This window comes from Chelonia mydas, chromosome 6 (genome assembly GCF_015237465.2).
Source record: "Chelonia mydas isolate rCheMyd1 chromosome 6, rCheMyd1.pri.v2, whole genome shotgun sequence".
NCBI lineage: Eukaryota > Metazoa > Chordata > Testudines > Cheloniidae > Chelonia > Chelonia mydas.
In genome coordinates, this window is record NC_051246.2 from 3959046 (window position 1) to 3982176 (window position 23131).

General features: G+C 50.3%; 1 protein-coding gene across 2 annotated transcripts in view; it reads right to left on the reverse strand.

Moving 5' to 3' along the window:
* Positions 1–3021: 3021 nt before the first annotated feature.
* Positions 3022–23131, reverse strand: part of LOC119566310 (perforin-1-like) — a 77851-nt gene continuing 57741 nt past the window's right edge. Inside the window, exons 1-3 of one of the 2 annotated variants that reach the window (XM_037898911.2) lie at positions 10338–10512; positions 6196–6781; positions 3022–5571 (exon numbers count right to left, since the gene is read on the reverse strand). In XM_037898911.2, coding sequence (XP_037754839.1) covers positions 4449–5571; positions 6196–6728 — 1656 coding nt within the window. In that variant the 5' untranslated portion in view covers positions 6729–6781; positions 10338–10512 and the 3' untranslated portion in view covers positions 3022–4448. Of the gene's footprint in view, positions 5572–6195; positions 6782–10337; positions 10513–23131 lie in introns of those variants that run through there. The other variant, XM_037898910.2, reaches the window with a different exon arrangement.

Here is a 23131-nt window from a genome sequence, read left to right on the forward strand (position 1 = left end):
ATGTTACAAAGTATCTGAGGGAGCACACCTAGGGACAGTTAGCTTTTGAATGGAGAAGCAATTAAGATAGAGCCAGCACGTCTAAGAAGCAGGCATCAGAATAGAAGGTGTGAAGGGCAATTAGTTAAGTTAACTGGAAGCTGTTAAAGGAGATTGTTAAGGGTGGCAGGTAATTGAAGATACGTGACTGGTCTCAGGGATCTCGAAGGGTGGTGACTAAAATCTTTTTCTTCTTTTGTCTGTAACTTCTCTGTAACTTGTTCTCCAAAAATCTGTATAAATTAAGAGACACAAGCCCCACTCGGGGGGCTCACTTCTAAATGTATTAGCAGAGCAGCTTTGCTAATAAAACAGAGTGGTCTGATAAATTGTGAGTCTGAGTCAAACTTTGACAGTATAGATCATTGTTGCAACCAGGGTCCTATGGCTGCACCAGGTCTTGTACAGAGGAGGTCAAATTGGGTGTCTATGGGAAGACTGTATTTGGTGGTTATGCTTATGCTGTCTGTATGTGTGTACCATTTTTGTATTTTAAGTTATGAATATTGGCTATGTACTTGTATCTCAAAGTGTTTGATTCTAATTAGCCTCAGGGAAGCATTTGGTCAGCTTCCTGAGAAAGGACAATTCTCAGTAAGTGCCCAGTCAAGAAATACTTAATTGACAGTGGACTTTGGGAGACGCCATTCCACATCTGAGCTTTCCTTGGGAACGTTCAAACTGACATGTAAACACTGATGTCGGCCTACAAAAAGCTGAATCATTCATGGACATGTGATTTGTCCATGTGGCTACAAACTCCATCTTGTTGCTGTGATTTTGCACACGAGAACAAGGGGTTTCTGGCCAGAAGATGAAGAATATAAAAGGCCCTGGAACCCCCTCCATTTTGTCTTCAGCTGGCTCAAGAGATGGCCTCTCTACCCACAACAGATGCCTGAAAGAGCCTGGAAAAAAGGCCCAGATGAGAGTCATGGGGCCAGATCAGAACCAGTGCCCCCAAGAGCGGAAGGGCCTCGTGTCCAATTCCCCAGCCCCCTGAGATAGCCAATCCCCCTGCTCTAGGGCCAGATCAGAGCTGAATCCCCTTAGAAGGAAAATTCCTCATATCCCCTTCTGGATCCCTTGGCAATAGCAGTGTCTTGCAAATATCAGCTGGGGGATATTAATACCCCCTAATAACATAGCCCATCTCCCTGTAGCTCTTTCCCACTGTGATGTTCCCCTCTGGTGTTATCTGGACTGGTGATCTCCAAGGTCACGCCAATGCTTGATTCTGGGAACCAGCCTGACCCTGCTTTGCTGTGAGAACCCCCACTCCTGGGCTGTTCACGCACAACCTCTGGCATTCAAGCTGCTCCTTGGATTGTGCAACCCAATGACACGAGCCAATATCTCCGGTCCCAGAGACTACCCTGGGAACCTCCATCTGGCAGTGTCCAGTTATGCCCGCTGGATGCTGCAAGCGTATATAAGTTCATCAATTTAACAATAAAATTGATATGTACCAGGCTTGTTATCGCAAGGGGAGTCTCTGACACGCTTCAAACCAAACGCACTGCATCAGGTAGAATACACAAACAGATATATTACTATAAAGATAAATTTTAACTGATTATCAGTCAAAGCACAACAAGTCAGTATCGGTCAAATGAAATAAAAGCAAAACACATTCTAAGCTGATCTTAACGCTTTCAGTGCCCTTACAAACTTAGGGCCTGGCTACTCTTGCCGATGTAGAGTGCTGTGAGTTAAACCCGCCTTCGCAGAGCGCAGTCGGGAAAGCCCTGCAGTCTGTCCACAGGGACAGCGCACTGGCGTGGCCACATTTGCAGCACTTGCAGCGGCATTGGGAGCGGTGCATTGTGGGCAGCTATCCCAGTGGGCAAGTGGCTGCAATGTACTTTTCCAATGCGGTGGGATGGGGTGAAGTGTGACAGGGAGTGTGTTGTGTGTATATGGGGGGAGAGAGAGTGGGTTTTTGGGGTTCTGAGAGTGTGTCTGCATGCTGTCTTGTAAGTTCAGACCCCCCTTCTGCCCCCCGCCTCTCTCTCACTCACTCAAAGCAAACAGTAAATGTTTACTTTGTCTCTGGCTTCTCCGAAACGGAGCTCTCAACGGGCATTTCCGCATTCCTGCAGCCGACTTCACAACAATGACAAGAGTGGCCACTTGACTTAAGGGGATTATGGGATGTTTCCGGAGGCTGACAAGAGCGCAGTAATGCAACACCTCATTCACACTGGCGCCGCGGCGCTCCAGCGGGGGTGCAGCAAACGCTATTCCACTCGCCGAGGTGGAGTACCAGCAGCGCTGTAGCCGTGGAGTCAGAGCGTTCTGAGTGCCTTGCCCGTGTGGACAGGGAGTGAGCTAGTTGCGCCCGGGGCTCCTTTATTGTGCTGTAACTCGCAAGTGTAGCCAAGCCCTTAGATGCTTCTTACCACAGGCTGGCTACACTTGGTTGCTCTGCAGCCAAATTCTCCCCTTTGATCAGCGCTTCATTCGCTTGTTGTAGTGTCCGTAGATGTAGGTGGAAGAGAGAGAGAGAGCATGGCAAATGTCTCTCCCTTTTACCATGTCCTTTCTTCTCTCTTGGCTTTGCCCCCCCCCCCCCCACCCGAGCCCCTTCAGAGTCAGGTGAGCATTACCTCATTGCAGTCCCAAACTGACCAAAGGAAGGGGGTGACTCCCTGGAGAGTCTAACAGATTCTTTTGTTGTTGCCTAGGTCAGGAACCTAGGATGTTCCCCCGAGGTAAAGAGAGTCACACCCACCCACCACACTCTCTCCCGGACAGAAGCCACTCCCTTTGACTGGCATTAGCCACATTACACCAGATTCCCCATTGCAGCAAATTCATCCAGCTGTCTAGCTCCCCTGTCTTGCCATGCCTTGCTTCTCTCCCTCCCAGAGCTCCCCCTAGTGTTCCCAAGCATGTATTGTAGCCACTCATTTCTACTCTAGATCTAGGTCCAGCCCACTGAGGTTAGAAGAATCACAAGACTTCCTGCTTAGAAATTTGATTTCACATATGTTTATTGAGGCAGGGAGATACATTTGCAAAGATCCAGAGACCTGGAATCGTCCCAGAAACAAATCATTTTGCAGTGGTGCTGCAAAGCTGCATGGCAGTTTTCCAGGCTGGAGATGTTTAACTTGCAGTCAGTAGGGTTCAGAGTTAACCACACCCATCATCAGTGAGGTGCACCGTGGAGCTATTGATCTAGGCTCTCAACAGAGGCAGGTAGAAGTGAGACAGGAAGAATCTTGAATCCCAGAATTAGGGAGAATTTGCTCTTCCCAAATGTGACCCCAATGCAGTGCCATGTCCCTGAGCCTGCTGACAGCCTCAATCAATAGCCCTGTGGCATGTTCTCCTGGGTACTAACTCTGAAGCTTCCTGACGGTGAGTGATACGTCATCATCTGTGACGACCATCTGAGCAGAGAACATCGAGCTGGTTGGTGGGTGGGACCTGTGAATTTATAATGATATAACTAACCCCAAAGCAGCTGGGTAATTGTGGAAAGCAACAGAAACAACATTTAGGGAACAGCCCCCTAATGAATCCTCCCCCTGGGACTCTGGCCCATCGGCTGGGTGTTTTGAACCATGTCCACCCTGGAATATCTTCAGGCTTCTACAGAGGGTTGATCACTGAAGCCGCAATAGGACAGGGCTAAGCTCTGGACCTTATCCCTTCCTGCAGAGAACATCGGTTTTCCAGTGGATACACTAGACAGATAAATACCGTTGGTGGCTGGAGACATGGGGCGGTGGATTGGTTGCCCGGTCTGCACATCTTGGTTGACTGGTTGGTTGGACGTACTTGGGACATTCATTGGTTGGTTGGTTGCACAGTCTACACATATTGGTTGGTTGGTTGGATGTACTTAAGACCTTAGTTGGTTGCTTGGTTAGTTATATTGGATGCACTAGATCAGTAGTTCTCAACCCGAAGTCGCTCGTGCCCCAGTCAGCACACAGCTGAAGCTCGTGTCACATCTGAGGGCCATACAGATAGTATATATGCACTGCGGATGTGGCCAAAATAACACATAGAGAGCCGCATATGCAACCCACAATGCAACCTCCCTTACATATGCAACGCAAAATGGTAAATAGGTTGAGAACAGGTATGCAGTAGATACACACATTAGTTTGTTGATTGGATGGATCCATTGGATGGTTGGAATCATTGGACAGGCTGGTCTGATGGATTTGAAATGGACGGTTCTTGATGGGATGTTTTCCCAGAGGGAGGTGTGAGGATAATGGACCCACAGGAGCAGACGTCTCTTATGGGCATAGGAGACCCCGATTCCCGAGCAAGAGGGACAGCATGAAGCTCAGCAGCATCAGCAGAGCGGGAACTAGCAAATGGTTGGACAGGGAGTGCTATTGACCAATGCACACCCATGCCCCTCTCCGATCCCCTATCTAAGGGGCTCACCAGAAGGCCTCCACCTTCTTCCCCTTGGCTGTTCCCAGCTGGGGTGGCTGGGAGACATAATCAGAGCAGCTCGGCCCCCCGAGGTGAGGCCCACAGCGTAAGCTGTACTGGAACCAGATGCGGCCATGGTTCAGGTAGCAATCCTTCCGGTGGGGCCCCCCACCCTCCAGCGGGATGTCGCAGCTTCCCAGCAGGTCATCGTCCCACTTGTTGTCCTCGTCCCAGACCTGGACTCGGATCTTGCTGGCGCTGGTGATGCGGACGGTACTGAAGTCCAAGTGGACGTTCCAGACGGGATTGTTGTTGTTCCAGATGGTGCCAGTCCGCATCTCCCGCCTCTCAAAGAAGACCTTGACGAAGGCATCCGTAGCAGTAAAGTAATCCCCCCACAGGCCGCTGGCCATCTTCACTGTCACTGTGAGCTTCCCCAGGCCTCGCTCCCGCGAGCAGCACATGGTGTTGGTCATGGTATCCCCACGGCAGACGCAGGAGCAGGGGTCATGGGCGCTGCGTTGAGTCCCCGGGGGGCAGCTTCGGGTGCAATTCCTCCACAGGGCCCTCTCACGGATGTACTCACTCACCGCCCGCCTCAGTGCCTCCCGCTTGGGGTCGTCCTGCTCCAGTAGGATGTGGATGGGGTGCAGCGAATAGGACACCAGGCCAGGGCTGTCTTTGAGGCTCTCCTTCCAGGCCGAGAAGACCTTGGCATCACTCCTGGAGAAGAGCACATCACTTGTGCTCTCTCCTCCCTCCACCTCCACGTGGCGCTCCCGATACGTCTCATGGAAGCTCCCCTGGACCTTCCCCTTCTTCTTTTCCTCCTCGCACTTGCTGTACCCACTCTTGACTGAGCCCATTCCGATACTCACGGCTGCCTCCATGCTCAAGCAGTCCTTGATCTTGTCGTCAGTCAAGCTGCTCATTGACGCTTCGCAGACCCGAACAGCTGTCACGTCCCGTGCCCGGCCCCCCAGCTGCAGCTGGGACAGGTAGTGGGTGCCGTAGTTGCTGATTAGCTGCTGGTACTCCAGCTTGGATTTGCTGTTGTACTGCTCCGGGAGGTTCTCCAGCGCCAGAGTGAAATGGCTGGTGAGCGGGGGCATCTCGCTGACCCGGAACCTGGTCAGGGACACAAGAGGTGGATTGTGCGCCCGGTGAGTCAGCTGAGGTTATTAGCTGCCAGTCCTAAGGCTCCAGCCAACCCAGAAGAAAGGGTCTAAGCAGGTGGCTCCTACTCAAAACAGCCACCCATTGTGCTGAACCTCACAAGCTTGCTGGGGATACCGCCGGCTGCTTGATTGTTCTGACAGACTGCCCCCGCTCTGCTCATAGCAGGTCACCGGGCTGTCCTGACATGCATGAGAAGAAAATCCCCATAACTGTCCAGTCCCACGTGGGAGCCAGTGCCCCCTAGAGGGGAAAGGGCCTGTGTAGCATTCCCTGCCTTCCTAGCTAACCAGTCCCCTGGCCTGGGGCCAGATCGGAGATGGTGCCTGCTAGAGGGGAAAGGTCCTGTGTCCCATTCCCCATTATCCTGAATCAGTCCCCCATCCTGCTGCCAGATTGAAGCCAGTGTTCCCTAGAGAGGAAAGGTTCTGTGTCACATTCTCTGCCCCCCTGAGCCAGCCCTCCTAGGCCTGGATCAGAGCTGGTGCCCCATAGAGGGAAAGACGCCGTATCACTGTGTGGTGTTGCTGTGATCCCAATTTGAGGTGAACCCTCTCGACCCAGGCTGGCTCTCACCTGTAATAGCCACAGGAGACCTCATGGCTCATGAAGCTGTATTTGTCCATTCGCGCGTGGTCTACCACGAAACTGGCCAGTTTGGAGTGCGATCCAGCCAGGGCCACCTGCACATTAACCTTGGGCTTCACAGGCACGTCCAGCCCCACCTTCCAGTCATTCTGCACCGCGGACGCCGCCAAATCCATCATGCCCATCGCAGACTGCTGTACTGAGCTGCTCAGCTTCCGGCGGCACGAGACACGGACCCTCCAGTCCACCACGGCCAGTGGCAGCCTCTGCCACTGCCCTCTTTGAAGTCGGTTCCGGCACAGGGTGCAGGTGCTGTCCTGATGTTGCCAGAGGCTGCTGTCTACCAGATAGGCCCCCTTTCTGGCCATCGTGGTCACATCAATGCCCTCCCCAGCCAGGCTGTGCCCGGGCACAAAGGCTGTGTTTTTCTTGCATTCATTGACCGTACTTGTGTGACAATGAGAGGAGGCCCCAGGGAAGATGAAGAGGAGGAGGGGGATGAAGGCACCAAATCTGGGCATGGCTGATGTGATGGGTTCCCGCACCAAGGAGAGGCCGTCAGCCTCTGAACAGCCTAGAGGAACAGACATACAGAGGTCCAGAATTAGTGACAATCCAGTGGCAGGCAGTTCTGTAAGTTATCTCTGTTGTAGAGACAGAGACATCCACCTACCACCGACGACATCAGCCATGTTTTATTGCACACCTACGAAAACTCTGGGCTCTAGGAGGCATTACACAAATGATGTGATGCCTCATTTCATGTTTGACTACAGATTACCTAACTGGCATCAATTCCCTCCCCTCCCTATTTCCCAGATGTTGTAATACCAGCACTAACTACGAGGAGGAGGTATAGTTTCACATGCCTACTCTACGGTGAGCAACAGAATAATACGTCATTGCAATTCCCCAATGGGGCCACAAGAGGGCGGTGCCACGTGGCTTGTACTGAGTGAGCTGATTCAGTGGCTGGGTCTGGCCACTAGGGGACAATGCAAAGCCACGCACAACCCATGTCGTGGCTTTTTAACCAGCAAGAGCAGCGGGAGCTTGGGTCGTGCTAGGCATGACTGGCTTTGGCGTAGAAACTACTGGGGCCCCCTTGTGGCCACGCCAAGTGGTGGATTTGGTTATGTTGGACTACTGATGGAGGGTCATTTTCTGGGGTTTCTCATGGTCAGCATCAGCCCTAGCATCTGGCGCTGCCACCTTTACACTGCAGCTGTTGGGGAAAGAAGGCAGGAAATGTTACCACCCCGGAAGAGATCCTGGGCCCATCTAACCTCTTATCTTGCTCCCTCCGTTTTGCCCTGGAGCAGGCCAATGTCCCATCTAGCCCAATATCCTGACCCCTCCCTGCTACCCAGAGTAGACCCATAGAATAATAGAATCATAGAACTGGAAGAGACCTTGAGAGGTCATCTAGTCCAGTCCCATGCACTCAAGGCAGGGGTAAGTATTATCTAGACCATCCCTAACAGGTGTTTGTCCAACCTGCTCTTAAAAATCCCCAGTGATGGAGATTCCACAACCTCCCTAGGCAATTGATTCCAGGGCTTAACCACCCTGACAGGTAGGAGGTTTTTCCTAATGTCCAACCTAAACTGCCCTTGCTGCAATTAAGCCCATTGCGTCTTGTCCCATCCTCAGAGGTTAAGAAGAACAATTTTTCTCCCTCCTCCTTGTAACAACCTTTTATGTACTTGACAACTGTTATCACGTCCCCCTCAGTCTTCTCTTCTCCAGACTAAAGAAACTCAGTTCTTTCAATCTTCCCTCGTAGGTCATGTTTTCTAAGAGTTTAATCATTTTTGTTGCTCTTCTCTATACTCTCTCCAATTTGTTCACACCTTTCCTGAAATGTGGAGCCCAGAACTGGACACATTACTCCACTTGAGGCCTAATCAGTGCAGAGTAGGGTGGAAGAATTACTTCTCATGTCTTGCTTACAACACTCCTGTTAATACATTGTCAAGCTTCCTTCCCCACTCTGAACTCTAGGGTCCAGATGTGGGGACCTGCATGAAAACCTTCTAAGCTTACTTTTACCAGCTTAGGTTAAAACTTCCCCAAGGTCCAAACTATTTTACCCTTTGCCCTTGGACTTCCACTGCCACCACCAAACGTTTATCCGGGTTCCTGAAAAAAACGTAGTTTGGAAACGTCTTTCCCCCCAAAATCCTCTCAACCCTTGCACCCCACTTCCTGGGGAAGGTTTGGTAAAAATCCTCACCAATCTGCGTAGGTGACCACAGACCCAAACCCTTGGATCTTAGAACAATGAAAAAGCATTCAGTTTCCTTACAAGAAGACTTTTAATAGAAGAAAATAAAAGAATCACCTCTGTAAAATCAGGATGGTAAATACCTTACAGGGTAATTAGATTCAAAACAGAGAATCCCTCTAGGCAAAACCTTAAGTTACAAAAAAGACACAAAAACAGGAATATCCATTCCATTCAGCACAGCTCTTTTCTCAGCCATTGAAAGAAATCATAATCTAACACATACCGAGCTAGATTATTTACTAAGTTCTAAGACTCCATTCTTGTTCTGTCTCTGGCAAAAGCATCACACAGACAGACAGAGACCCTTTGTTTTTCTCCCTCCTCCCAGCTTTTGAAAGTATCTTGTCTCCTCATTGGTCATTTTGGACAGGTGCCAGCGAGGTTACCTTTTGCTACTTAACCCTTTACAGGTGAGAGGATTTTTCCTCTGGCCAGGAGGGATTTTAAAGGGGTTTACCCTTCCCTTTATATTTATGACAACATCCCAGAATGATGTTTGCTTTTTTTGCAACAGTGTTACACTGTTGACTCATATTTAGCTTGTGATCTGCTCTGACCCCCAGATCTCTGTCCGCAGTACTCATTTCTCGGCCGTCATTTCCCATTCTGTATGTGTGCAACTGATTGTTCCTTCCTAAGTGGAGTACTTTGCATTTTTCCTTTTTGAATTTCATCCTCTTGACTTCAGACCATTTCTCCAGTTTGTCCAGAGCATTTTGAATTTTTATCCTATCCTCCAAAGCACTTGCAACCCTTCCCACTTTGGTATCGTCCCCCAACTTTATCAGTGCACTCTCTATGCCATTATCTAAAACATTGATGTAGATATTGAACAGAACCAGACCCAGAACCCATCCCTGTGAGACCCCACGTGTTATGCCCTTCCAGCCTGTGAACCACTGTCTTCTTCCTTCCGCCCCAGATGCTTTGAGCATCTCACACTTCTCTTTGCATCCCCTGCCGTACTAACCACAAGGGATGCTGTGTTAAATGTCGATTTGAATTATGTTCCACTTGGGTTGGAACTGTACAGCAATGCTGGCTGAGGGGCAGGAAAGGGTAACAGCTCTGCCTCCTGTCAGGGTAGCAGGCTTGGACTGGGAGGGGACAGTAAATGTTTGAACTCACCCCAGCAGAACCAGGCAGGAAAAAACGTATTTGAATATGGACTGCTTGGTTCTGGACAGCCCCCAGCCCCCTGCAATCCGAGCCTTGGGGTTCCCTCCTCCCCGACTCTGCCGGTGCTCCTCAGTCCAGATCTGCTGCTCCCCACTGCTTTGTTGCCAATAGAAAATGAAACAGCCTGAAATTGCAAGATGCCCCGATATGAAAGGTATCAACTAGGTAAATTAATGATCAAAAGCTGAGTGGCAATGTGGGCGAGTTGGCTGGGGCACTGGATTGAGACTCAGGACTCCTGGGTTCTTTTTTTGCTCTGGCAGGGGTTTAGGGTGAAATGAGTTAGAGGATGTAGGGTGGTGGGGGAGTCAGGACTCCTGGGTTCTATTGTCGTACTGGGAGGGGAGTGGGATCGAGTGGGTTATAGTAGGAGGGACTGGGGACCATGATCTTGGTTGAGTTCTGTGTAGCACCCGGTGTGACAGAGCCCCCAATCTCAATGGGGGGAGGGGTCTGTGCAGTGCTCAGCATTAGGGAGCCCAGATCTCAGTTGGGATGGGTCTGTGGAGCACCCAGAGTGATGGGGTCCTCAATCTTGGTCGGGGTTTGTGCAGTGCCCGGCACGATGGGGTCTCTGATCTCGGTCGGGGTCTGTGCAGGGCCTGGGGCAATGGGGTTCCTGATCTCAGCTAGGGTATGAGCAGACCCCCCCATCACTCACCTGCCTCAGGATTCGAGCTGAGGTATATTTCGGCTCTGGGGCCCGTCGGCAGCCAGGGTTGGTCTGTGTCTCTGCTGGGAGAGACGCGCTTTGAAGGTGGATCAAGGCACCGCAAAAGGTCTCCTGTGTTCTCAGTGGCTCAACCATCCTCACACTCCACCCAGCACTGAGCTCCTGCCCCCCTTTACACCCCCAGCCACAGCTAGCTGGGAAGGAAGCTGTGGCCAGAAATTGTTCCACTCATGTAGTGAATCAAATGCACCTACCATGGGTGTCGACCCAGGTTATGAGGAGTTAGAGAGGCTGAAAAGGAACCCACAGTGAGACAAATTCTGCACTGAGTCATTGGGGCCAGCACTGCATGCCAGGGAAGAGCGCCCCCTATTGAGCCGCAGCCCTGCAGCACAGCACCCCCTAGTGCCACACTGGGGCCAGCACCTAGTGCCTCAGGGACCCCACTGTAAATACAGAGCCACCCCACCGATGCCAATGGAATCAGGCCAGGATTCTGATCCCTGGGTAAATCCAGAGCAAGCTCAATGCCCTGGCCCTGTGGGGCAGGCTGGGGCGGAGGTGGGGAAATTGGGCACTGAGCGGGGCACAATGACCCTTGGCTGCAATAGAGCAGGTTTGAGGTTTCTTTCTCTGTCTCTGTTCTCCCAAGTTTTGTTCTATCCACCCTTTCATGCCCTAGGATTCCAACCCCAGGGTCCCACAGCTCCCATATTCCCCCATCAGGGGATTCTGCTCACTCCTTCACCCCCTGCTGGTAGGACCCCATCACCCTTCACCCCCATTATCTTGCCAGGGTCACCCCACTTTCTGCATCGCCATATATTCTACCAAGGGTCTCCCTCACTCCATCCCAGCATGCCCCCATCCGCTTTTGTCTCCTTCCCCCCATGGAGATACAAGCTGGGGGTGGGGGTGTGGCACACTGTACCTCAAAATAACAGCCAGGAACCCCCATATTCAACACTGTGATATGACAATGAAATGTTTTGTGCAATACATGCTGTCAAGGTTCCTTCCCCACTCTGAACTCTAGGGTACAGATGTGGGGACCTGCATGAAACCCCCCCCAGTACCTTCCCCCCAAATCAGAGTACATGGAGGGGCAAAATGCAAGGCTAGATCGGCCCGTGGCTCTTCTCGGGGGCAGGATAACAGGCTAGAAGGGCCCCTGGGTCTAATGCAGAGTGGCACGGAGGGGGAAGGATACCGAGCTAGATGGGACCATGGGTCTGCTCAGGAGTGGTGCGGTTGGAGCAGGATACTGGGCTAGCTGGACCCATAGGTGTGACACTGCATGCCATATTTCTCATCGTAATATTATTATGATATGATTATGGCATAATTATAATGCATTTTCTACAAGATAGGTCATGTGAGGTGTCATTGGAAAAGATACAGTTTTCTGAATGTGATTATCCTATGTGTATGCATGTATCCTTTTTGTATCTAAATTTAGGAATATTGACGATATCTCTGTATTTCAATCATGCTTATTCTACATGACACGCACAACTAGACTTTCTGGTACAACAATGAAGAAGCCGGACAGTGCTGGTGGCCCACCAGCAAAGACAATGGACTGGAATAGCTTAACCTTCCTGTGGGCATTTTGGCCAGCTTGTAAACAATGGCTGCTACAACAAGGCAAGGGCATGTGATCAGACCACAGGTCTCTGGATTCCACTTGGGATGTCAGTATTTTTCCACAAACTGGTCTGGGGACCAAGCTTTGAAACGAAGAGTTCCTACCGTATGCCTACCAATAAATCTCCGGGCATGGACGGGCTGACCTTGGAGTTCTACTGCGTATTCTGGGACATGCTCAGCCTGACCTTGTCACTGTCTGGGGCTAGTCCTCGGGGAGCAGGATCCTCCCTCTGTCATGCAGGCGAGCCGTGCTCGCCTTGCTACAGAAGAAGGGGGACCTCTGTGTCCTTCAGAATTGGCATCCCGTCTTCCTCCTCAGTACGGTCTACAACGTCGTTGCGAAGGCCATCTCGCTGCAGCTGGAGTCCGTGCTGGTGGACGTGGTCCATCCAACGAGACGTACACCATCCTAGGCCTCACCATCTTTGATCATTTGTTTTTGGTCTGGGACCTCCTGGAGCTCAGGTGTAGGGATGGTCTGTCGCTCGCCCTCCTGTTCTTGGAGAAGACGTTCGACAGGACAGAGCAGCGGATCCTCACCTGCGAGCGCCCCTACACGTGCCTGCAGTGCGATGAGACCTTCCTGGCCTCCTGCGATTTCATGCCGCACCACCGGGTGCACTCGCGCGAGCGGCTCTTCCAGTGCGACCGCTGCAGGAAAACCTCTGTGGTCTCCTCCAGCCTCCACGAGCACAAGCGGACGCATGGCTAGCAGCGGGACGGGGAGGAGGCAGGGGTCATGGCAAGGTACGGCTGCTGCCTCTGCCGGGCCACCTTCCCTGATGCAGGGGCACTGTGGTGCTGCCAGCAGGGGGAGCACCAGGAGGCAGGTCATGGGGCGCTCACCTGCCCCGAGGGCGGGGAGGCCTTCGCCTTGCCCTACGATCTGTGTCAGCCCGAACGTCTCCGCCCCTTCCTGCGAATGACCCAAATGCAGCAAGGGCTTCTCCAGCCATGCCGGCCTGAGCCCCACACCCCCTCTCAACAGAGTGGCTCTGTGCGTGGCTGCGGCCCCTCCCCGCTCTGGGGGCATGGATCTCTGCATCACTGGGGCCCCTCAACTCTCTTTGCGGGGGGTGGCTCTGTGTGCCACTGGGGCCCACCCCCTCTGGGGGCTTGGCTCTTTGGTAACCCCCGCCCCCAACGTTGGCATGGCCTCTGATCCCCCTGGGGCTCCTTGCTCTGCTCAGCCCTCAGAGGATCCCCACCCATCTATATGGCTATATGCCCCCCAGGGCTCCTCCCCCTCCTGAGTCCCTGGGGGGCATGGCTCTCAGCCCCTAACCCACACTTTCTCTGGAACATAGCTGTCTGCTCCCCTAGAACCCCGAATTCTTCTGGGTCCATGGGGGCGTGGCTCTGTGCTCCCAGGCTCCTCCCCATCACTCTAAGGGCGTGGCTATGAGACACTTCTTCCAGGGGCTGTAACTGTCTCATCTCCTGGGCCCCTCCCTCTCCTGAGCCCCCACGGGGGTTGCTTTTTGTTCCCCAAGACATGGGGGGGCCTGTTCCCCAACTGAGCGTGGGCTTTACACCAAGCAGTCTCCTTCTCTTGTCCTTCTGCTGCCCTGGGGAGGGGTAGGAGGCTGGAGAGATTATGAAAGGAGAACAGGTCGTGCGAGGGGGGCAGAGGAGTGGCACTATATGTGAAAGAAAATGTAGAATCAAATGAAGTAAAAATCTTAAATGAATCCACATGTTCCATAGAATCTCTGTGGATAGTAATTCCAGGCTCAAGTAAGAATATAACAGTAGGGATCTACTGTCGACTTGACCAGGACAGTGATAGTGACGATGAAATGCTGTGGTGGGAAGAACACCTCAACAGCCCAACACTGTGGCCTTTAATTTCAGAAAGGGGAACTATGCAAAAATGAGGGGGTTAGTTAAACAGAAATTAAAAGGTACAGTGACTAGAGTGAAATCCCTGCAAGCTGCATGGGCACTTTTCAAAGAAAACCCTAAGAGAGGCCCAACTTCAATGTAAACCCCAAATTAAAAAACACAGTCAAAGAACTAAAAAAGAGCCACCGTGGCTTAACAACCATGTAAAAGAAGCAGTGAGAGATAAAAAGGCATCTTGTAAATACTGGAAGTCAAATCCTAGTGAGGTAAATAGAAAGGAGCATAAACACTGCCAAATTAAGGGTCAACATGTAATAAGAAAAGCCAAAAAGGAGTTTGAAGAACAGCTAGCCAAAAGCTCAAAAGGTAATAATAAAATATTTTTTGGGTACATCAGAAGCAGGAAGCTTGCTAAACAACCAGTGGGGCCCCTGGACGATCGCGATACAAAAGGAGCACTTAAAGACCACAAAGTCACTGCGGAGAAACTCAATGAATTCTTTGCTTCAGTCTTCACGGCTGAGGATGTTAGGGAGAATCCCAAACCTGAGCCGATCTTTGTAGGTGACAAATCTGAGGAATTGTCACAGATTGAAGTGTCATTAGAAGAGGTTTTGGAATTAATTGACAGTAACAGGTCACCGGGACCAGATGGCATTCAGCCACAAGTTCTGAAAGAACTCCAATGTGAAATTGCGGAACTATTAACTATGGTTTGTAACCTGTCCTTTAAATCAGCTTCTGTACCCAATGACTGGAAGACAGCTAATGTAACGCCAATATTTAAGAAGGGCTCTAGAGGTGATCCCGGCAATTACAGATCGGTAAGTCTAACATCAGTACCGGGCAGATTAGTTGAAACAATAGGGATGCCCCCTTCCTAACATTCAGTGGGGGTGTTTTAGTTGCTAGCTCCCAGTACCAAAAGGGGAAGGGTCGATGGGAAACCAGGACCCTGAGACTGACAATGGGGAGAGGCCAATGCTCCTGATCAGCCTGAATGACAGGGCAGGCAGGCTAATCAGGGAGTCAGGAGGCCGGGGAGGTCCCGTCCTCCCTGTGAGCTGGATTTGCCTGGGTCAGACAGAGTGGGGCTGAGCTAAGGAGAAAGCAGGGGCCCAAGCTGAGCTGGGGAGCAGAGCTGTGCCAGATCCAGAGGGACCAGAAAAGCAGCCCAGAGAGAGCAGCCCATGTCCTGGGAGCAGAGCTGCAGCAATGAGAGCCAGAGGGGCCAGAGAAGCAGCCCAGGGAGCTGGAGGCAGAGCAGCAGCGGTGCAGAGACCAAGTGGTGGAGCTGGGGCTGCAGCAGTCCGAGCTGGGTGCAGTGAGCAGCTGGGAAGAGCGAGGGGGACGCTGGGCAGCGGGCCCAGCACAGGGAGATGCCTCAGCCAAGAGGCTCTGCAGGCCGGGCTTGGATCGTAACCCCGACACTTAGAGCCTGAGAGCGTGCGGCCACCACCACAGCGAGTGTCCAACCCACAGCATCCCTGCAGCACAGCCAGGGCCGGAGGAGAAGGCCTGGGACTTACAAGGAGCAGACTGTGAACTGCCCTGACGTTCCAGAGACACTGTTTGTGATGTTCCCTGCCACAGAGCTGGATGATGTGTTTCCTTATTCTTTTTAAAATTAATTGTTGATGAAATAACTTGCATTTGCTTTAACTTGTATGTAATGGTCAGTGGGTCAGAGAAGTGCCCAGTGCAGAGAGAGTACCCCGGAGTGGGGACACCCAAGCCACTGTCCTAGGTGACCACAACAGAGTTGGGGGTTGAGCCCCCCAGGAATCCTGGGCCCAGCCTTGTTGGAGTTAGGAGGACTCTGCCAGACAGAAGAGTGGAAGGGGAGTCCTCAAGGGCAGGGAGACCACTGGTTAAAGGAAGTGGGAGTGAGGACTCGGATCCTTTTGCTCACCCAATTCACCGCGGTAGTGCAGAAGCCAGGAAAGTTCCCCACAAGAGCGGGACTATTCCCCCGCTTACATAAAGAATAAAATTGTCAGACACATAGAAGAACATAAATTGTTGGGCAAAAGTCAATATGGTTTCTGTAAAGGGAAATCGTGTCTTACTAATCTATTAAAGTTCTCTGAGGGAATCAAGAAACGTGTGGACAAGGGGGATCCAGTGGACATAGTGTACTTGGATTTCTAGAAAGCCTTTGACAAGGTCCCTCACCAAAGGCTCTTACGTAAATTAAGTTGTCCTGCGATAAGAGGGAAGATCCTTTCATGGATTGAGAACTGGTTAAAAGACAGGGAACAAAGGGTAGGAATAAATGGTAAATTTTCAGAATGGGGAGGGATAATTAGTGGTGTTCCCCAGGGGTCAGTCCTAGGACCAATCCTATTCAACTTATTCATAAATGATCTGGAGAAAGGGGTACACAGTGAGGTGGCCAAGTTTGCAGAGTATACGAAACTGCTCAAGATAGTTAAGACCAAAGCAGACTGTGAAGAACTTCAAAAAGATCTCACAAAACTAAGTGATTGGGCAAAAAAATGGCAAATGAAAGGTAATGTGGAGAAATGTAAAGTAATGCACATTGGAAAACATAACCCCAACTATACTTACAATATGATGGGGGCTAATTTAGCTACAACTAATCAGGAAAGAGATCTTGGAGTCATCGTGGATAGTTCTCTGAAGACGTCCACGCAGTGTGCAGCGGCAGTCAAAAAAGCTAACAGGATGTTAGGAATCATTAAAGAAAAGATGGAGAATAAGATGGAGAATATCTTATTGCCCTTTATAAATCCATGGTACGCCCACATCTTGAATATTGCATACAGATGTGGTCTTCTTATCTCCAAAAAATATATACTGGCATTAGAAAAGGGTCAGAGAAGGGCAAGTAAAATGATTCAGGGTTTGGAAGGGTCCCATATGAGGAGAGATTAAAGAGACTAGGACTTTTCAGCTAGGAAAAGAGGAGACTGAGTGGGGATATGAAGGGTTCATGTTTAGTCCATCCACCTGGAAACAGTCAGGGCACACCCTGACTGTTGTGTAGGAGCAACACATTGCTCCGTCCAAGGACGAGGACCAGATATGAACCCTGGGAAGTTAATTAAAGGACAGTAATCGTGGGAAGCTTCCTTGGCCTGGCCTCAAGGCCTGAGAATTAGGATTGTAGTAGATAGAGGCTGGAAAATAAGAATATTAATCAAAGTCATGTATTCCTTTGTTGTGTCTTTTTGCGGTGGAAGTAGGTAATGCGCAGGGGGGAGAAATATAATAAAAGGGAAGGTGGAAAGCTGACAGGCAGCAGCCCATTTCAGCTGACCAGCTTGTTTGCTTGGATAAATTTGTGTTCTGTCTCATCATTGAACCGCCACAGGGATATGATAGAGGTATATGAATTCATGAGTGGTGTGGAGAAAGTGAAGAAGGAAAAGTTATTTCCTTGTCCCCATAATAGAAGAAGTAGGGGCCACCAAATGAAATTAACGGGCAGCAGGTTTAAAACAAATAAAAGGAAGTTCTTCTTCACAGCGCACAGTCAACCTGTGGAACTCCTTGCCTGAGGAGGTGGTGAAGGCTCGGACTATAACAGGGTTTAAAAGAGAACTAGATAAATTCATGGAGGTTAAGTCCATTAATAGCTATTTGCCAGGATGGGTGAGGAATGGTGTCCCTAGCGGCTGTTTGTCAGAGGGTGGAGATGGAGGGCAGGAGAGAGATCACTCGATCTTTGCCTGTTAGGTTCGCTCCTTCTGGGGCACCTGACATTGGCCACTGTTGGCAAAGAGGATACTGGGCTGGATGGACCTTTGGTCTGACCCAGTCTGGCCATTCTTATATTCTTATGTTCTTAACAGCACATGGGTCAATGCCCCTCCCTCCCCGGGATTGTGGCTGTACTGGCCTCTCACTCCCCAGAGGGCGTGGCTCTGTGGTTCCAGGCCCCACCCCATCGGGCATGTCTGACTGGTGAAATACCATCCTCATGCGTATAAGTGTGTGGGGGGTGGCGCTGCCCCCTGCTGGAGGGAAATGGAGCAGTCTGTGAGAGCAATTCATTGATTCCCTTCGGCGCTGTGGAGTGGGGGTGCTGGGGGGCTGGCAGGGATTGTCGGGCTGAGGGTTTTGAACTGAAACGTAAAGGGAAGCTCATGGTAACCCCCGTCTAAAGCTTCTTTGTAAATCGGCCTCGCGCTGATGCTGTGAAAAGAATATGAAAACAACATCTCTTTTTGTTACCTGGGGGCTTCTGTGATTCCTCCCCACCCAGAGACTGGAGAGAACCCTGGCTCCCAGCCCCCCTACTCTGTCCCGCTAGACCCCACTCCCCTCTCATAACAGGGGCCAGAACCCAGGAGTTCTGTGCTGGGGCTGGACCTGGGGTGGCCTCTTTCCCTGAAATGGGCAGACTCACACTAACCCCCCATCCCCTCAGCTGCCTGCCTAAGCCCTACCCCTTCCTGAACCCCATGGGATGTGGTGTATGGTCCCAAGCCCCAACCCCTCACTGAAGAGGCATGGCTGTTTGATACCCTCATGGGAGCATGATTCTCATGCCCTAGTGCTCCTCGCCTTTTCTGGGGCTCTTCCCAGAGGCTCCTCCTCTCCTGGGGTCATCTCCCTAGACTAGAAGGGCATGGCTGTCTCATCTCTGGGGCCCCTTCCCTCCAACTCCAGTTCTGGGAGTGTGGGTCTGTACTCCCAAGTAGGGTGGGACTCTACTTCCATAGCCGCCCCCTCTCCCGAAGAGGGCATGGTGTTCTCTGCTCCTGGGCCCTTCCTCCAAGGGGGTGTGACTCTGAGTTCTCCTGGACCCTCCCCAATTTATTTCCCATGCCTCTGTACTGCCCCCTGTGACTGGATCCCCAGGGTAGAACCTTGAATTGGGGCACCGCTGTGCCCTCTTACCTCTCCAACCCAGACTGTCTCTTACAGTGCTTTGCCGGTGACAAGCAGCAAAACCCATCCAGGGGCTGAGCTCACTCTGCCAACAATAGGCAAGGAGACACCCAGTTAAATGGCAGGAATGCTCTAATTAGACGGATACAGACATCTGCAAATCTCCCCAGCCTTGGACCCAGGAAATGTACCCTTTTACATGGCTCAAGACCTTCTCTTAAACAGCGCAAGTTCATTAGTTACTTCACCACTTTGTCAAAGGAAAGTGGACATGCACCAGCCTTTCTAGCCTGAGCCGATTCCCCAAGCCCTCTAGGCAAACTCACTGGTAAGGATAAAATGTTAAAGTTAGTTTATTAACCACAGAAAGATCGATTGGAGGTGATTAGAAGTGATAAACACAGAGGTCAATGTTGGTTACACAAGAAATAAAAATAGAATCGCAGTCTAAATTGCTTAGTCTGTTAAACTTAGAAGATTTGAATCCAAGAACATTTCTCACCCCACTGGGTGTTCCAGGGTATTGACAGTTCTCTGTACACAGGCTGGATTTCCTTCTCAGCCTGGGACCCATCTCCCCAGTTCAAAGTCTGTCTTCCCAATGATATTGAGATGCGGGAGAAGAGAGGCCAAGTGGTGATGTCACTAGGAGTCTGGATTCTTCTTGATTGGCCATCAATACGTGTCCGGCCCAGCCTCAGATAAATGTGGATAAGGAATAATGTGCATTTCCCACTTACCACATATTTCAGAAGCAAATGTATTGAAATACTTGTAACTTCACCTACAGTGATAGCACTCACCATTCAACAGGATATTCATGTTCAACAGAGCAAGACTTCTTAAATGATACCTCACAAGGCATGTGTCATAAATATAAAGGGAAGGGTAAACACCTTTAAAATCCCTCCTGGCCAGAGAAAAAATCCTCTCACCTGTAAAGGGTTAAGAAGCTAGGATAACTTCTCTGGCACCTGACCAAAATGACCAATGAGGACACAAGATACTTTCAAAAGCTGGGAGGAGGGAGAAAAACAAAGGGTCTGTCTCTGTCTGTGTGATGCTTTTGCCGGGGAAAGAACAGGAATGGAGTCTTAGAACTTAGTAAGTAATCTAGCTAGATATGCATTACATTATCATTTCTTTAAATGGCTGAGAAAATAAGCTGTGCTGAATAGAATGTCTATTCCTGTCTGTGTGTCTTTTTTGGTAACTTAAGGTTTTGCCTAGAGGGATTCTCTATGTTTTGAATCTAATTACCCTGTAAGGTATTTACCAACCTGATTTTACAGAGGTGATTCTTTTTTACTTTTTACTTCTCTTAAAAGTCTTCTCGTAAGAAAACTGAATGCTTTCTCATTCTTCTAAGATCCAAGGGTTTGGGTCTATGGTCACCTATGCAAATTGGTGAGTTTTTTTTTACCAGATCTTCCCCAGAAAGGGGGGTGCAAGGTTTTGGTGAGGATTTGGGGGGGAAAAGACGTTTCCAAACAATACTTTCTCAAAAATAAACCCGGATAAATGTTTGGTGGTGGCAGTGGAAGTCCAAGGGCAAAGGGTAAAATAGTTTGTACCTTGGGGAAGTTTTAACCTAAGCTGGTAAAAGTAAGCTTGGGGGGTTTTAATGCAGGTCCCCACTTCTGTACCTAGAGTTCAGAGTGGGGAAGGAACCTTGACATGGTGGCAGAGTGGTGGAATTAACTTGAAATCAATTTGAGATTTTTTGAACCAGAAACACAGATTTTAAAAGGAAATTTTTTTTTTCCTTTGGGGCTGCTGGAAAGCAGATTTCCAACTGGGAATAGTTGGAAGCTTTTTTACTTTGCTTTGGGGCCAGAGCAGAGACAAAAGGGAATTATCTTTTGTGAATTGCAGGTTTTCTCGACCTAAAGGCAGAGTAGTTAATCTCCTCCAGGGAATTCACAAGTCTTCACAGACCTGAAGTTTTCTTTTCTTTTTTTTTTTTTTTTTAATTAAAAGTAACTAGAGGGGTTTTCTGCCTATTTGCCTGGAGAAAAAGGTGTTAGGGTTTGTTTTTGTTTTTTGAATTTTTTTTATTATTCTTGTTGTTGGTTTTTTGCGGGGGGGAGTGTGGATTTTTCTGTAGGCTGACAATCACTATCAGAGAACAGGTGTCCGATTACAGCACAGCAAAATTTTACAAGCCAAGTTTTGTTTGTTTTATTTCTAACCCTCGAGGGTAAAGTTAGTTAAAAACAGAGAGGTAAAGATGACAGACACCAAGGCACTACACAAATAGGAGTTAGCCAAAGTGGAGGCAGTGAAAGAAGCAGAAAAAGCTCTAGAAGCTGCTCACAGAAGAGCTATGGAGGCAAAGGACAAAGAAAGGGAGGCAGTGAGAGAGGCAGAACAACACCAAGCGGCTGCTCACAGGAGAGCTATGGAGGCAAAGGAAAAAAGATATGGAGGCAAGGGCCAAAGAACTGGAGGAGAAGGAAAAAGAGAGGAAGCATGTGGAGGAAGAGAAGGAAAAAGAGAAGAAGCATGAACTGGAGATGGAGAACATAAGGGCTCCACCAAATATACCAACAACCCTAGCAATCCTTCTCCAGGCATCACTTCCTAAACCAGAAAGTTCCCCACCTACAAGGCAGGCGATGATACCGAGGCCTTCTTAGAAAACTTCAAAAGGGCCTGCCTTGGGTAGAACATCTCTACAGACGAGTACATGGTAGAGCTGAGGCCACAGCTCAGTGGACCCTTAGCTGAGGTGGCGGCTGAAATGCCTAAGGACCACATGAACAAGTATGCACTGTTTAAAACCAAGGCGAGAGTCAGAATGGGGCTAACACCTGAGCATTCCCGTCAGCGGTTCAGAGCCCTAAGGTGGAAACCAGACATGTCATTTACCTGCCATGCCTACCACATTGTGAAACATTGGGATGCCTGGATATCAGGAGCAAGTGTTAAATCTGCAGAAGAGTTGCCCTTCCTAATGCAAATGGAGCAGTTCTAGAGGGTGTTCCTGAGGAAATAGAAAGATACATCCTAGATGTGAAGCCCAAAACTGTAATCGAGGTGGGAGAGATTGGAGCCAAATGGGTGGAGGTGGTAGAGAGAAAAAAAACTGGTCACATTTGGAGCGGATACCAGCAGGGACAACCTCAGACCACACCCTACTACCGGGGGCTGCCCAAGGCCCCACCTACCCCGACAAGGAACCCTCCAGACACCTTATCATCCCGCCACACCATTCTCTGGCAACCCACCTCGCCCCAGTGACCCGTCAGCTGGACGATGTTATAAATGTAATGAGCTGGGGCATGTAAAGACCAACTGCCCCAAGAACCCCGACAGATTACAGTTCATTGCACCGGAACCACCCCAGAGGTCCTCAGGCCCAGATACCTCCCAGATACCCTTGGAGTGGAGGGAAACTGTGAGTGTGGGCGGGAAGAAGGTCACCGCGTGGAGGGACACAGGAGCACAGGTGTCAACTATCCATGCTTCCTTAGTGGACCCCAGTTTAATCAACCAGGAGATCCAAGTGACGATTCACCCCTTCAAGTCCAACTCTTTCAATTTGCCGACAACCAAGTTGCCTCTCCAGTACAAGGGCTGGTCAGGAACGTGGACTTTTGCAGTCTATGATGATTATCCCATCCCCATGCTGCTGGGGGAAGACTTGGCCAATCATGTGAAGCAGGCCAAGAGGGGGGGAATGGTCACCAGCAGCCAGGCTAAACAAGCCATGACGCCTAGTTCTGTTCTGGAAACTTCTATCAGGATCCGGTCAGAGATGATGGACCCGGACCCTAGGCCAATGTCTGCAACAGCAGTAGTGGATCCAGTCCCAGAGACCCAGATGGAACCAGTCCCAGAATCGGAAACGGCGGAACAACCAGCACCAGACCCATTGCCAGCACTGAATCCAGTTCTTGCAACCCCAACACCAGAGGGCCCAACCGAACCTGAACCGGCAGCAGCCCATAACCCTACACAAGAGGCTCAGCCAGAGCCTGAACCCCAACATAGTGCCGCAGCGGAGAGAGGTTCACAGTCAACGGAAACAGCCCCATCCCCTACATCGCTTCCAGAGGGACCAAGCATAGGTCCACAACCCAATGAGGAACTCATGTCTCCAGCATCAAGGGAACAGTTCCAGACCGAACAGGAAGCAGATGAAAACCTCCAGAGAGCTTGGACGGTGGCATGGAGCAACCCACTGCCTCTCAGATCTTCTAATCGATTCAGGTTTGTTGTAGAAAGAGGACTTTTATACAAGGAAACTCTTTCTGGTGGACACAAGGAAGATTGGCATCCTCAGAGACAGTTGGTAGTTCCAACTGAATACCGGGCCAAGCTCTTGAGCTTAGCCCATGATCATCCTAGTGGCCATGCTGGGGTGAACAGGACCAAAGACCATTTTGGGGGAGTCATTCCACTGGGAGGGAATGGGCAAGGAT